At 40.7% G+C, this 15,778-nt stretch overlaps 1 protein-coding gene across 2 annotated transcripts in view; it reads right to left on the bottom strand.

The window, feature by feature from the left end:
* Positions 1 to 15,778, bottom strand: part of marchf8 (membrane-associated ring finger (C3HC4) 8) — a 112,233-nt gene that overhangs the window by 28,068 nt on the left and 68,387 nt on the right. For both annotated transcript variants that reach the window (XM_034100166.1, XM_034100165.2), the window contains exon 3: positions 369 to 419. In XM_034100166.1, the coding sequence (XP_033956057.1) occupies positions 369 to 419 (51 nt within the window). The remainder of the gene's footprint in view (positions 1 to 368; positions 420 to 15,778) is intronic.

Here is a 15,778-nt window from a genome sequence, read left to right as displayed (position 1 = left end):
AGGCTCAGGAGAACAGGGATTGAAACCCTGGAGTGAGAGTCAAAGCAGAGTGTACATTTTCCCAAGGGAGCAGGGAAGAGGGGAGTGAGGAAAGAGAGGGTGAAATAGAGAAAGACAGGAGCCACAGAGAGAGAGACTTCCTGTCTGACAGGGAGCCACAGGGAGCGGAGGTGTGAAGCCACATCTGCTCTCTGGAGGATGGTCAGCGGGGCCCCACTGATTGGGATGATGTGATTCAGGAGAGGCAGGTTATCTATCATCTACTCCCTTTCTGTTTCTCCTGTCAATCTCCACCTTTCTTCACAGCACACTTCCGTCCACCTGTCTTTCTGTTCTCTCGCGTTTCTTTTTGTGTGTGCTTTTCTCACCTTTGATATATTGCTGGACCGGCTCGCAGAATGCCCCAGGGGCTTCTCATTCTGTAAAAGAGAGAAGAAGAAAGACAGCTCAAGTGGGTGCTAAAAACTCATGCAGGAACAGAACAAAATGCTCATAAATCCACACATGCATTCTGCACAGTCATATTAACTGCATCACACTGTAATGAATGGTGCTGTGTTTGAGCATTTGAAACCAAACATACATCAACAGTCTGTTACAGCAACAACTAATATGCTCACCATTACAATGCCATAATCATTGTAACATATGCTAGTTAGCACTAAACACAGTACAGCTGAGGCTGGATTAGTTTTGAAGATATTTGGTCATAAACCAAAATTGAATTTTGATGAGGGCATTACGAAAAGGGAAGGGCAAAATAAAGTTATTACAATTCTTCCTGAGGGACAAATGGTTCGCAAATGCATCTATTTGAGATTCAGGTATTTGACTTAATTAGTGAAATGTTGTCCGGGAGTCAAGGGATCACCAATGTCAGTAGGATTTGTCCTCGAATGAATGTCTGCACAAAATTGCATGCCAATCGATTTTTATGGACGTGGAGAAATTCCAGTCGGGAACAAAGTGGTACATCGACCAACAGACCTACATTGTCCCATGAGTCAATCAATAACAATCATGGCGATTTTAGTAACAATGCAAAAACGATGGTGAAGATATGATATGAAGTGAATGCAGAAATGTTTTGACTACAGCAGGAATAGGAAGGACTGATTCATGTTTTTACTCCTTACAAGCAAAGCTTCATTTCTCAGCAGCTGAGCCTGAGCTGTTTGGCATCTTAAGTTGATAAATCAAGTTTCTCTGGCGTGAGATGAAAGGAGGACAAGCCGATTACATAAAACATCCGTCCAAACTACAACTGGTGTCACAATATTTGTATCATTACCCAGGGACTGTAACAGGCCAATGTTGTCAGTACAGTCAAGTTTTATACAAGGGCTTTAATGATCTCCGATTCCCACTCAGTGTTCAGGGCCTGCATCAGAGACTCAGATAAACAGCCATCGGGGCGCTGTTCTGCATTTAGTTAGTATTGAAGCATTGAGTAGTTCCTTAATGAATAATCAATCATAGTTACATAATGCTGAGTTCACATCGGCTGTGGCGCCTTGAACATAACACGTTAATAAAAGGGAAATCAGCTCTGCTTATAGCATCTATAGACTGTAAAACGAACAGTGGAAGTAGATCAAAAACGTGGCAAACATTTCTTCCAATCTCCCATAAATCAACAATTTTCTTGAATTCTTAAGCAGAAAGATCACAACCTGACCCAATATTTTGTGTACTTTGTCATGATTTGAGTTCATTGGAATGCATTTAAGAATATGCACCATGTAAGCACAGGAGAAATAGCTCAAGGTGATATTGAAAACACCATCAATCTTCTTCTTAAAGACAATTTTCCTTATTATCCAAGCAATGTTGTTGTGTGTTTTCACCAGTAGAGATACTGTAAGCCTTCAGTGTGGCTGATAAAAACAAGCTGATTATTATTGAATTTATATTCTTCTACACTAGCAACCCATTTGTTGGTGTTGGGAACTCAATGAAAAGCTTGTGCAGCCTACATCGAGGGCCAGTTGGTAATCCAGCTTTCAGAGGAAGACACCAGCAGAGACACATGAAGAGTTGAATACTGTCACCGTGAGAAGCAGCAGCTTGTGTGTTACCTCTGCACCCCTTTTCCAAAAAGGACACACACACACACACACACACACACACACACACACACACACACACACACACACACACACACACACACACACACACACACACACACACACACACACACACACACACACACACACACACACACACACACACACACACACACACACACACACACACACACACACACACACACACACACACACACACACACACACACACACACACACACACACACACACACATTCACATTCTCACTCTCATCCCGTCACATATTGACGGACGGTCAGGGCCCCTCCCCGTCGCTATATTACGTACAGGGTACCCCTTTCCCGTCATTTTCTACGGGCAGGGCGTCCCATAGACCTTCATTGCGGACACAGCGGACCCCTTGCCCGTCAGGCTTCTACGGGCAGGGCGTCCCATGGACCTTCATAATGCCTATTTTAAGGTTCATTTGGCCATTAAAATGCGTTTTGATGTCATTTTATGCGAGTAATGAGTTTTTATTTCGGATTATTTGTGCAGTACATGTACATGATGTTTAGTTTGCTAGTTATGACGAAGATTACTTCATGAATGTGTACACATTCATGGTTGCTAAGGTGGTTGCTATGGACGCTGCAACAGCTCCCAGACCACGTGATCAACAACAATGGCTGTCCTTCGTGTTATTCTCGGTGGAAAAATGCCTATTTTAAGGTTAATTTGGCCATTAAAATGCGTTTTGATGTCATTGTATGCGAGTAATGAGTTTTTATTTCTGATTAGTTGTGCAGTACATGTACATGATGTTTAGTTTGCTAGTTATGACGAAGATTACCTTACGTCTGTGAGGAAAATACATGGGCTCAGAGCCTCGTATTTTTAAAATCTTTTTTTCCTTCTAATTTGTTATTCTTTTCAAAATAACACACTGTTATTTACTCACCAATAACATACAATTATCCTTGCTTTTATTTATTGGTTTAATTCCATAATCTCGGTCTTTTTTGGTGTTCGTCAGGAACTGAATTTCAAAATAAAAATAACCGGAAACAGACGTAGGCCTATAAGGGACAGTTCGAGCATCATTGCGATTGTCAAAATGTTTGAGTTTAGGATGGCGAAGACACTACACTACCCAGAATCCCCAGCTATCGTTGAGGACTACAGTGCCCGTGATTACTCTTCTAGGTCTGGGATTGGATGTTGGAGTGGCAGTGCGCCAAGGTTACAGCGTCAAACAGCTGTGTGAAATGGAACGAAACCACGCCAGACTATCCAAAACTGGAATCGAACGCCCCCCCAGAACTACACGCTACACTATTGTGTTTCGCAAAATGTTCTATGGGACGTCTCTACTGAACTTTTTCGTTTTCCCACAATTAGAAGTTGCCATTATTAAACACATTGGTGTTATCAAATGTAAAACATATAATTAATAAATGGATAAAAATCGCTGTCCATAATGCGCAGCATCAATATATAGCATTAATATACCCATATGAAAGCTCATTGATACTTTGTAATTCTACTCCACTACAATTCAGAGGTTAACCTGGTATTTTTACTCCACTGCATTTATTTGAGTTACTTTGCAGATTCTGATTAATGATGTGAAATATAAACAACCCTTAAATCAGACTTTAGTTACACCTGAGTAAAATTCAGATAAGGTGATTGTCAAGTGCCAACAATCAGGAGAGATATTTGATACTTGTGCTTGAGAAGACTAAACATGTATCTGCAATTGACATTAATGGAAACGAGTAATAAAGTATATTAATTACTCGTTATTCTCTACTAATAGTTAATTAAAGACTATATATTATGGCTATTTTGCACATCCCTTTCAAGATTTCAAGATTTTAAAGGTGTATTGACATATCATTTACACAACTTACGGTGTATTTATGAAATGAATGAAAAACTTGGGTCACAGGTCCCTCAACAGTGCAGTACAAGACATCTATCAATATGTGTGTACCTCCACCATTAAACTGTCATATTCTGCACATTTCTTATTCTATCTACATACATAAGAGTATAATCCATATGTATAATATCAATTAAAATAAGTGCTTCAACATAGTTAACATTGCAGGAAAGCAATATATTAGACGTTAAGTACTTTGTATTTATCTGTAGATAGATACCCCCAACGTTTTTTTCTTATTTAAAAGAAGACCGTAATCTGTTATTTAATGTTTAAATAAAGGTTAATTCGTTTTTCTGTTTTGCACCTCCTCCTATTAATATCTTTGTACATCCTGCACTAAACTGTTTTATTGAAGAGATCACTTATAGTATCTTCTTGATTTTTTATATTCTATATTTCTATCACAGACCTTCTACTTTCCCCCTATGAAAGTATATGTACTCTTAATATTTTTTTAATCAAATATAACACATAAAAACAATAATTCAATAACGTGCTTTAACCACTAGGCACACAAGGTACACACAGACACTTATGTACAACATCTGAAGATGTGTAGTTTTATTCATGCTTTCACATAATTTTACAGCATATTGCTATACTATTTCAGAATCAGTATTTACATTCTTACATTCAAAATGCAATCCAATTCAAATCAGTAATATCTTTAAAAACTACAGTCCTTTTTTATCAGCTGTGCACCGTTATGGTGTAAATATAACCTATCTATGAATTACATCAAATGTAAAAGTCAGCCGAATTAGTGTTGATACTGCAAGGAGACGTATTGTGTGAAGAGAAATTGAGAAGTTTTTTTAATTGTTGATATATTTATGATCCACGTCAAGTATTCAGTTTCGGCGGCATTTCTTCAGTTTTTCCATAGGTCTTCTCATCAGGGCTCTCTAAATAAAGAACTACGGCAGATCTGTAATATTTAATGCAGCCGAACCGTGTATTACAATGCCGTTATGTGATGACTTTCAAAGAGAAAAGCAAGAGCACTCGGAATTAAGTATTATTTTAGTCTTTTCAAATGTTTTCCGGATTTCATATAATATAAACACCAAATCCCAGCATGCATTGCGGCTAAAACATCCAATCAGCGTAGCTGAGAATCTTGGGTAATCGCTCGAAATGCCCACGTCTGTTTCCGGTTATTTTTATTTTTAAATTCAGTTCCTGACGAACGCCAAAAAAGACCGAGATTATGGAATTAAACCAATAAATAAAAGCAAGGATAATTGTATGTTATTGGTGAGTAAATAACAGTGTGTTATTTTGAAAAGAATAACAAATTAGAAGGAAAAAAAGATTTTAAAAATACGAGGCTCTGACCCCCATTTTCCTCACAGACGTAAGGTGATCTTCGTCATAACTAGCAAACTAAACATCATGTACATGTACTGCACAAATAATCAGAAATAAAAACTCATTACTCGCATACAATGACATCAAAACGCATTTTAATGGCCAAATGAACCATAAAATAGGCATTTTTCCACCGAGAATAACACGAAGGACAGCCATTGTTGTTGATCACGTGGTCTGGGAGCTGTTGCAGCGTCCATAGCAACCACCTTAGCAACCATGAATGTGTACACATTCATGAAGTAATCTTCGTCACAACTAGCAAACTAAACATCATGTACATGTACTGCACAAATAATCAGAAATAAAAACTCATTACTCGTATAAAATGACATCAAAACGCATTTTAATGGCCAAATGAACCTTAAAATAGGCATTATGAAGGTCTATGGGACGCCCTTCCCGTAGAAACCTGACGGTCAAGGGGTCCGCTGTGTCCGCAATGAAGGTCTATGGGACGCCCTGCCCGTAGAAAATGACGGGAAAGGGGTACCCTGTACGTAATATAGCGACGGGGAGGGGCCCTGACCGTCCGTCAATATGTGACGGGATGAGAGTGAGAACGTGTTGCTTGCACACACACACACACACACACACACACACACACACACACACACACACACACACACACACACACACACACACACACACACACACACACACACACACACACACACACACACACACACACACACACACACACACACACACACACACACACACACACACACACACACACACACACACACACACACACACACACACACACACACACACACACACACACACACACACACACACACACACACACACACACACACACACACACACACACACACACACACACACACACACACAGAGAGAGAGAGAGTACCCAACGTGCTTCTTGTTCTTAATTACTTGAGCACTTTACTGATGTCTTGAGTGTGTGAACCAATTCTCTCCATCACTCTCTCTTCTCCCTGCTCCCCTTCATCTCCGTCCATATTTTTGTCCTCCCTCACTAAACTCCTGAAGACATTTAAACACAAGATCTACACAAACCCACAGACAGATACATGCTTGTAAAAAGATAATTTGTATATAGTCTCTGAGATATAACTATTAGTGTTAGGAGAACACAACTTGCCAGCACCCACATCCAAACACACAACTTATTGACATTAACACGACTGTCCTTACCTCTGTAGTATTATTGGAGAGGCTATGAATTTGTGGTCAGAGCAGAGAGTGCAATTAAACACGCATGAGACCCCTCTTATGTCTTAATGTTCCTACAGTCAACATATCACAGAGCAATAATAAAAGTGTCCATTATCTGATCAGGCAAAGAGCTGACATTTAATCAATAGGAAAAACAGTTTCTCAGAAAAACATATTTACGAAATGTCCTGTCACATTGATAAACTAAAATGTCAACTGTGAGCATGTGGCCATTATCTTAAATCAACTATCTTCTGCTTTAATCTGCCAATCTCCTGTACAATTAACGTTCTGCCTGATGCAGGGACACAGGAAGTACAGGAATAAGACCAGAAAAAGCTTTCAAAAGAACAATGCTTTCAGTTCTGCAAATATAACTCCCCTAGTGTACTAGTTGATAAAAGTGAAGCAGTTCTTCTTCACTGTCCTCAATACAATGTCACAGCACAATAAGTAGAGCTCTCAATGGGTGCAATTTGTGCAGCAAATCAATCGTCAGATTGTCAGGGGATGATAATTCAGGGTTGTGAGTGTTTTTCTTCCTTCAGATGACAGAGGGGAATAAAAGATCCTTGCCCCTAGTCCTTTCTCCTTGTCCAAAAAATGGAGTAACAAGCAGATGTGCCGAGGGTTTCTGCAAAATAAACAGGCCACAAGTGGACCAATGTTTTCCTTTCATGGGCAGCAGTGATTGAAGCAGAGAGGCCACAGGCGGATCACAAAAGATGAAAAAAGTAAATATCAACATCATTTGTATGCGGGTTCTCTTTATTTCTAACCTAATTTCTCTGAAAATGCTTTCAACTGTTACCTGTACAAGATCTGTCACCTTCACTGCTACCATGACTGAAACTACAAAGCGTCTTGATCTCTGGGCTCATGCATAATTCTGATAAAGAAGGTTCAGGTTTCACACATCACTGTGTCCATCTTTCTCCACCTCCTCTGTGGGTCTGTAGCCTTTGATAGCACAACTTTCAGCCTGGACTCTGAAGACTCCAGGCTTGTAAGAAAACGAAGCTCTGGAGAGAACGACAGAAGAGGAGAGGTCAGATTCAGAGGCTTCGCTGCGTCCCTCAGGGCTCTGTACTCGGCCCATAGGTAGTAGGGCTCAGCTCACTTTTATGCAAGAATCTTAAAAGATAAAACCTTTTTGAGGAGACACATTTCAAAGAAGCAGGATTAAATTCACAAAGTTGTTATCACCATTCAAACTTTTTCACCATCTGAGCAGCCTGTGATGCACAGTCACAGATTGGGCAGATGCTTCTTATGGGGTGAATGACCGGGCTACAGCTCAGTTGTTTCCAGCTTCTTGAACGTTAAGTCTTGGTGCTTTTTCCTTGTTTTATACCACTGTTAACTGATTATATTTGGGTTTGGGACTTTTAGTCAGACACAATATTTAAAGATATCACCTTAATCTCTTAGAAATTGTAATATTATTTCAAAAATAAATTCACACAACCACAATTTATCATAAGAAAATAGAGCCTGAACATATTGAAATTGTATTTATCCCGCAGCCCTATATGATATATCGCAAAAAAGCCTGTTTAGTCTGACCAGCAGTCCTTATTAAAGTATGCTCAATGTACGATCATATATGATAAAAACAAAAGCATAAAATGCTCACATTAAACGAACTGAACAACAGAATGTTTGGTAAGTGATTAAATAAAATGTCATGTCTATCGATTAACAGCTGCAGCTCCTTATAATGTTAATCTGATTGTACAACACTCAATTACATCACAAAGCATTTAAATGCATGTGGTGTATTTAAGCAAAACATTTGTATTCAAATACTATTGCATGACTGATTGTGAAGAGTTAAAGTTGAAAGTTACATAAACCAGCCAAAGGCAAATGTCTCCTATTTTGTTGACAAACATTTCTGCACTATTTCACAGCAGTGTCTCGCCAAAGGCAGAGCGTAAAGATTTTTAGTTTATTCATGTTTCAGGGTCAAAACCAACCTGAGACCTAACATCAGCGAGGCTTACTGCACCATCTGCACTCGACTTTACAACAGATTCAGTCCCAACACAGACATGACATGTGATTCTCAATGTGCTGTCAGGCTTCAACTTGTCCTTTGTTCCATCATGAAATTGAGACAGTTTAAAATCAACAGATAGATCTTCAAAAAGGGAAAATCCACTAATGTATAATTATTATACTTATTAAATGTATACTGCTTATGCATTACATATTAGCATGCATGGGTAGCTATGAAATGTGTTTAATGCCTCTCTTTTCCTCCACTGACTTCATCTATTTTGACTTATCTTTACCTCCTGGGGTATTTTTAAACATCCCTCAGAGGACTTGCCTGGACTTGCCTGGACATCTGCTCTCCAGCGGAGAGTGATAGTGACCGAGCCACTCGTAGTAACAGTTATGCAACAAGAGTTTGTTTTCCAGCTGTGAATAAGCAGAACCAGTGCTCCTTTACAACAGCCCTTAAGCTGCAGTGTAGTGTAAAAATCAACCATCAGATACCCTCATTGCCAGTCAAATGTAGGAGCCAACATACTGCAAAACAATTCATGCTAGGGTTAGAGCATCAACATTCCCCAAGTCATATTAGAAACATCATTAACTTCAGCTTTTTCTGTCTCAGTGCAAATCATAGACTGCTGCTCCACTAGCGACTGTAATAAAAGACCACCTGTTTTCAGAGGTTAACACAAATCAAACGATGCTTTTGGACTGATAATTGGCGGGATGTGTGGAATCTATTTCAGTCGGGAGGCAGGAAATTGATTCTTGTTGATGAAGGGCATTTGAACAGTCTTGGAAACATGACCTCCAATATTCAACAATGCAGAGTTTATCTCTAATGAAGTATAACATCTTTCATGCAATGAACAACTCCTTGCTGTGCGTCCCAAACTGTGACAGAGAAGACCAGAGGGGGCCATATAACTCACTTCATCATTTCCTGGTACAAATAGCTGACATCGTAACAACACTAAGAGGGAGTGACAGAGATTGTTGGAAAGAGATGGAAGAAGAGACATAAAGGAGGAGACAGAAGCCAGATGAATGATAGCCATCGGACAGTGGTAATACGGTGACTGTCAAAGCAATTGAATCAGTGAAATTAATGCAAGTGGGTCTCTCTCTCTTTTCTTTCTTTCTCAGTAATTTTATTACAATGCTAAGTGAATTCTGCAAGCTGCTTGACTCTTCATTCAACAGAAGCGGTTTAATTTCACAATAATCACAGTTCAGTGTCCAGCAGCTTACCTACACCTCCGTCATCGACAGCTGAAAACAACAAATCTTTCCTTATGCATGCTGCTACGATAAAAGTTAGATCACATGTAATATGTTATGTGTTGTGGTAGTATTTAAAAAAGGTAAATAGACCATAAACAATTCAAGAAGAAAAATGTCATCCCATTGGTTGGTGAATCCTTTCCTAATTAAACTATATAATTTTTTTAGGGGGATCATCCTCAAAAAAAGGAAGTTTAAGGGTTAAAGCATCTACATAAAGATGAATGAAATCTAAACATAAAAATAATATTTAAAAAAGGTTACAGATAAACTGTCTAATTCAAACCAATAATCCACCATGCTTTTAAAAAATGAAAGAAAATGGTCTAAAACCTTTTAGAGACACCTTTCCACTGGTGAGGGATATGTGCTTTCTGACATTGTGAAGTAGATGGAAGCTTTGAATGGGTGCAATTAATGTCAGTATTGTGTGTAGTCTGACAGTAAAACACAAGCCCATGCATCGATGGACTCATGGATTCTGAATTCAAGATGTCACTCTTAAAGTAGCGACATGATACAAATGGATCTTAAAATGACTTCAGCAGAAACAACAGCACACTAAAGTGCCGGCAACCAGGACCACTTTGTTTTCAGTTCACAATGAAGCTAGAGATAAACACACATTAGACTGACAGGTGAGAGAGTAAAGCTTGTAGATCTGCAGCTTTAACAGAGATTTGTAGCAGACTGCACAAGGCGGTGTTTACATCTGACTAGTTTTTCCTGAAATAAATGGCATAAGCATGCCATGATCTGCTTAGGGCTGATCCTTCTGCCAAATGCAGATTTAAAAATGAGGCCATCCTTTTAAAATGCAGACGACACACATTTGCTTTCACAGACAGAGATAACATATTCCTCCACATAGTCTGCACCTCAGAGAAATCGCTCTCAAATCACATGCATCAAAAACCAGTGATATCAAGTAGGCCACATAAAGCACTCTTAATCTAAAAATACCACTGTCATGTACAAAAATGCAACACAAATCTTGAGTCAACATGGCACTGCCTATCTCCTCCCTCACTGACTAAAGTGCCATCAGGAAAGGAATTTGGCTTTGTGTGGTTTCCTATCTCCTGTCGATGTCCAGCAGCCATTCCAGGAGGAGGACAGGATCAACAACCAATAAAGAGCTAAACTGACTACTAACTAGAGTGCTAACCAAACCAGTTAACTGCTATACAGAGATGTCAGTTTAGAGAGTTTAGTTCGCAACAAAGATATTGTCTCACCTGGCATTCTGTTTGAGGGTATATTCATATTACCCGAGGGAATTATCTCAGCACAACTCAAGCCTTGCTGTGTCCGCCTGTGGTATCTCTGTGTGTGTTTCTGTGTGTATTATAAAACCAAATCTAACTGAGATAGCACGTAAAGTAAGACTGCAGGCCAAACACATCCGTTTTTGCACCCAGCATTCGTGTGAGAAAGACCATGTTTGTCCGACGGCTCCTGGCCAGGATGAAACATGGGATGAAAGCATGAGAGCTTGTGGTTTTCCCTTATCTTCCCTCATCTTTCCTCATCTCGGGCATAATTACATCAGTAAGTCCAAACGGGATAAGTAAGAGGAGAGACTGTGACCATTATATATATTATGGCAGTATTGTAGATGTATTACCAGAGTGTTATCCGACAATAATCAACACTGAAGTAAGAAACAGAACATGAAGGCGAAGGGAAACACGATGGACAGAAACTGTAGGGTGTGATTCCTTCATTAAGAGAGCAAGAGATCCAAAGATGTGCAGAAGTTATTTTTGTGACTCCGCTGTGAGGCCACATTTCCTCATTAGCTACACTTGGGGTCAGGCTCTTCCCCATGACATAAGTCATTATTTATTGCTTGTGTGGAAAAAAAGCAAGCTACACATAATTAGTTGCCTGCTAATTAGCTCCATTATTAGTGTGTGAACCCTTAGTCCCCTTGTGAAATAAATAATCCTTCAATAATGCACTGGCAGAAACAAAGAAACACTTTCAAGTGCCTTATAGGTCGCCTCGACAAAGATAGGAACTCGCAGACTCCCTAGCCAACTCTAAAACTAGGAATCCATAACAGCTTGAGGCCGGATCCCACTAAACAGCTTCTTTATAGCTAGCAGCAGCTGCTTAGAGAAGCATTAGCTCTGGCGCCCGCTGGGAATATGAACACCCTATCTGAAGCAACACTTGAAACAAGTTCCTCTTTTAAAAAAAAAAAATTCAGCACCAGCGTTTTGAATATTAACTGCATGAGTTTTCGGCATAGTCGGATGTTAAAAAGGGTCCTTAAGGGTTTTAAAAAGAGCTGTTTCAGAGAAAAACAACACGACGAAGAGAGAAACAACAGTGTTAACGGAGATGCTGTGGGCATGTTGCAGAATACCTAAATCGTGAGTGAAAACATCACAGTGCTGAGCGAAAACACCACTATATAGCACACACTCCTGTGTGCATGATGCACTCTTACTTTCTCTCCTCTGTCCAGCCTCATCTCATTCTGTCTTCCCTCTTCTTCCTCCTTTCTCCTCCTCCCCTCTCCAACAGGTTTTCTAAGCTCTGCCATGACATGTGACTGCATTAATCTCGCCCTCCCTCCCCCGCAGCTGCAGATTTGACACAAAGCTCAGTGATTTGGTGCATCAGTCGATGATGTGATATGCTAAACTGTGGTTCGAGAGTGGGGAATATACGTACATCAGGTCAGTTTCTGTGAGCATCCATAAGCTAACAATCCCTCTCCACAGGGAAGACTTTTCCCTTCCACACCATAAGTAGAGTTGGTTGCACAAATAAAAAAAACTCAGACAGAGCAGAAGGGTTAGTGGGTTCATGTGGGCTGATTCTGACCAGATATAGTACTTAAGTACAAGTCCTGTACTTAAGTAACCAATCGCAAAGCACTGTGACAGCACACAGCCAGCCTGAAGACATTGTTGCACAAAACAGTGATTATTCTAAAAAAGGAAAGTAAAGTCGATATAACAATGCTCATGGGGCGTTCGGGTTCATGAGTCACATACTGTATTTCTGTACACCCCCACTCATTCAAGACAAAGGGCAGAAGCACAGGAGAAAGTGGGTCAACCTTTCACACTGAAGGGGTGGCAGATGCTCCTCTGAACCACACAAACAAACATGAACAGTACCGTCATGCATGCACGCCCAGGCACCGACTGCTCAAAACCACAGTCCCTGATGAATAGAGCCGAATACATGAACACACTTGCATTATATAAAAGAGAAGCAAAACAAACCTAATGTAAACACATTCATGCAGACATTACTGTGACCGGATGGACAGATGGACCAATGCTGACTGTCTCTGCTCTCCATGCATCCCCTACTCTGTCACACACACACACACACACACACACACACACACACACACACACACACACACACACACACACACACACACACACACACACACACACACACACACACACACACACACACACACACACACACACACACACACACACACACACACACACACACACACACACACACACACACACACACACACACACACACACACACACACACACACACACACACACACACACACACACACACACACACACACACACACACACACACACACACACACACACACACACACACACACACACAGTCCTGGAAACTCTATTATTTCTCTGCTACTGCAGCACAAGCACTCTGCCATCCCCAGAGAGACAGAAGGCCTCACCATAACAACCAGTGAAAGTAAGCTCAACGAGCCCCTTTCCTTTCAAACACACCGTACATATGATCGCCTATGCACCTAGATATGTTATGTAAAGCTGCATTTTTATAGACAGAATATAGAGCTCTACAGCCCCAGCTGTTTTAATATTCACAGCATCGACAACAAAAACAACACAAGAGACAAACATCCACAACAACAACACCATCAAGAACAAGATGTTTGTACCTGAATCTTCATTTTCCAACAGGAATTCATGTCTGGATCCTGAAGGCACCTTACTTCTCCTTCTCACAGACACACACACATACACCCTCAAGCAGACAATGGTTCCTCAGGGAGGCTGCATGCCCCCTCTGTAAATCCTCGAGGTGAGCAGAGACGAGGAAGGAGACAGAAGTGGAGCTGCAGCAATAATGTCAGCCGTCGCCGTGGCGACTGCAGCTACGGCAGCGAAGACAAAGACAGGCAGAGGAAGAGATTGGGAGAGAGATGGCAGAGGGAGGGAGAACAAGCGACTGCCCTACATTTCACACACACACACACACACACACACACACACACACACACACACACACACACACACACACACACACACACACACACACACACACACACACACACACACACACACACACACACACACACACACACACACACACACACACACACACACACACACACACACACACACACACACACACACACACACACACACACACACACACACACACACACACACACACACACACACACACACACACACACACACACACACACACACACACACACACACAGCTGCTGCTACTTGTCCAGGCTTGTTCTCCCTCTCACACACACATGCACACAAAAATACACACACAGAGTCAATCTGGTACTGTAATCCCATTGGCCGAGCAACCACTTCCTCCAGCTGATCTTGATGAGTGGTGGGGGAGGGGCAAACTGTGTTGAATTATTCATGAGAGGGAGGTGGTGTCCTTTAAATAGACTCCCTCTGCTCTGCACACTGGGCTTAACCTTAAAGAACCCTCTTCTAACCAGACTTAAGCCTGTCCTGCAGCTACAACACATTACCATGGTAACACTCACACAAGCAGCCTCCTCCCTTCGTTTTAATGTTTTAAGACAAAGAGTCAGCATCCAGACCTCATATAAACCACTGTCAATGACCACCAATCAGAGAGCCCATAACTGACTTCTCCACCAATCCCCAGCTGGCACAGAGGGATGCGAGTGGAGCAGAGGGTACTTCATTACCCACATCCTCACAGCTGTATTCAAGGGCAAAGTAACAACAACACAATCACTGACATACTGGGCCACACTACCAGCTGGCCGTCCATTAACAAACACACCAAGGAAACATTTGAATGGAGCTATGATTCACGTAGAAGGCTTTTGAATTGGATAAAGACACCTTCTGGTGGACAGCGATGCTGGCTATGAAGGGAAGATAAAAAACAAAATTCCCATGATGAGTTAATTGCAGTCTTTGAATTGTCTAAAACATGTTGGACACACTGAAACATGTAAACATCCCCTGGCTTGTCACATACAGTATGTATATAGGCATGTGAAGAATCCCCTAAGCTCCTTATGACTAAATTCAACCTGTGTACTATTTTACCAAATATTACACATGGTACCATTGGATTCTTGTAGAGGATGCTTACAAGTTTTTTGTTTTTTTTGTATATTTGTTAATGTAACTCTCTGTCCTTCAGGAACAATGTAAGAAGTTATTTGAATGTTTGACACCTGATCCTGAGGCAGTGTAACTTGTTGTTCTCTACCTACACAATTAGGACAGATCAGGTCATTTCCATTGGATAATGAGCTGAGCAGCACTTCACTTCCATTGAGTAACACCACCTAAACGGCTTTGGCCTCTAAATACAGTCTTACAGCTGGACCATTGACCCGGCATGCAGACTTTGGTCAGCTAACACAACAAGGAACTTTTACGTTTTTTACTGCATTATGAGTAATTTACATCTTAAGGATGTTGTTTTAAAAATGTATCTGTACTTTTATTTTACCTATGTTTGTAATAGAATACAGTTGTATTGCATTATTACTAATTTTCCTTCAGTAAGGATCGGAACTGGGGTCTTCTTCTATGCCAATAAAGATTCCCAATGTGATATATATGTTAATTATTTCCCCAAATTGAAAATACCATATTTAGTATGCCACATACAGGACATTACTTTACGTAA

This window comes from Pseudochaenichthys georgianus, chromosome 15 (assembly GCF_902827115.2).
Source record: "Pseudochaenichthys georgianus chromosome 15, fPseGeo1.2, whole genome shotgun sequence".
Classification (NCBI taxonomy): Eukaryota; Metazoa; Chordata; class Actinopteri; order Perciformes; family Channichthyidae; genus Pseudochaenichthys; species Pseudochaenichthys georgianus.
This window is presented reverse-complemented; position numbering and strand designations above follow the sequence as displayed.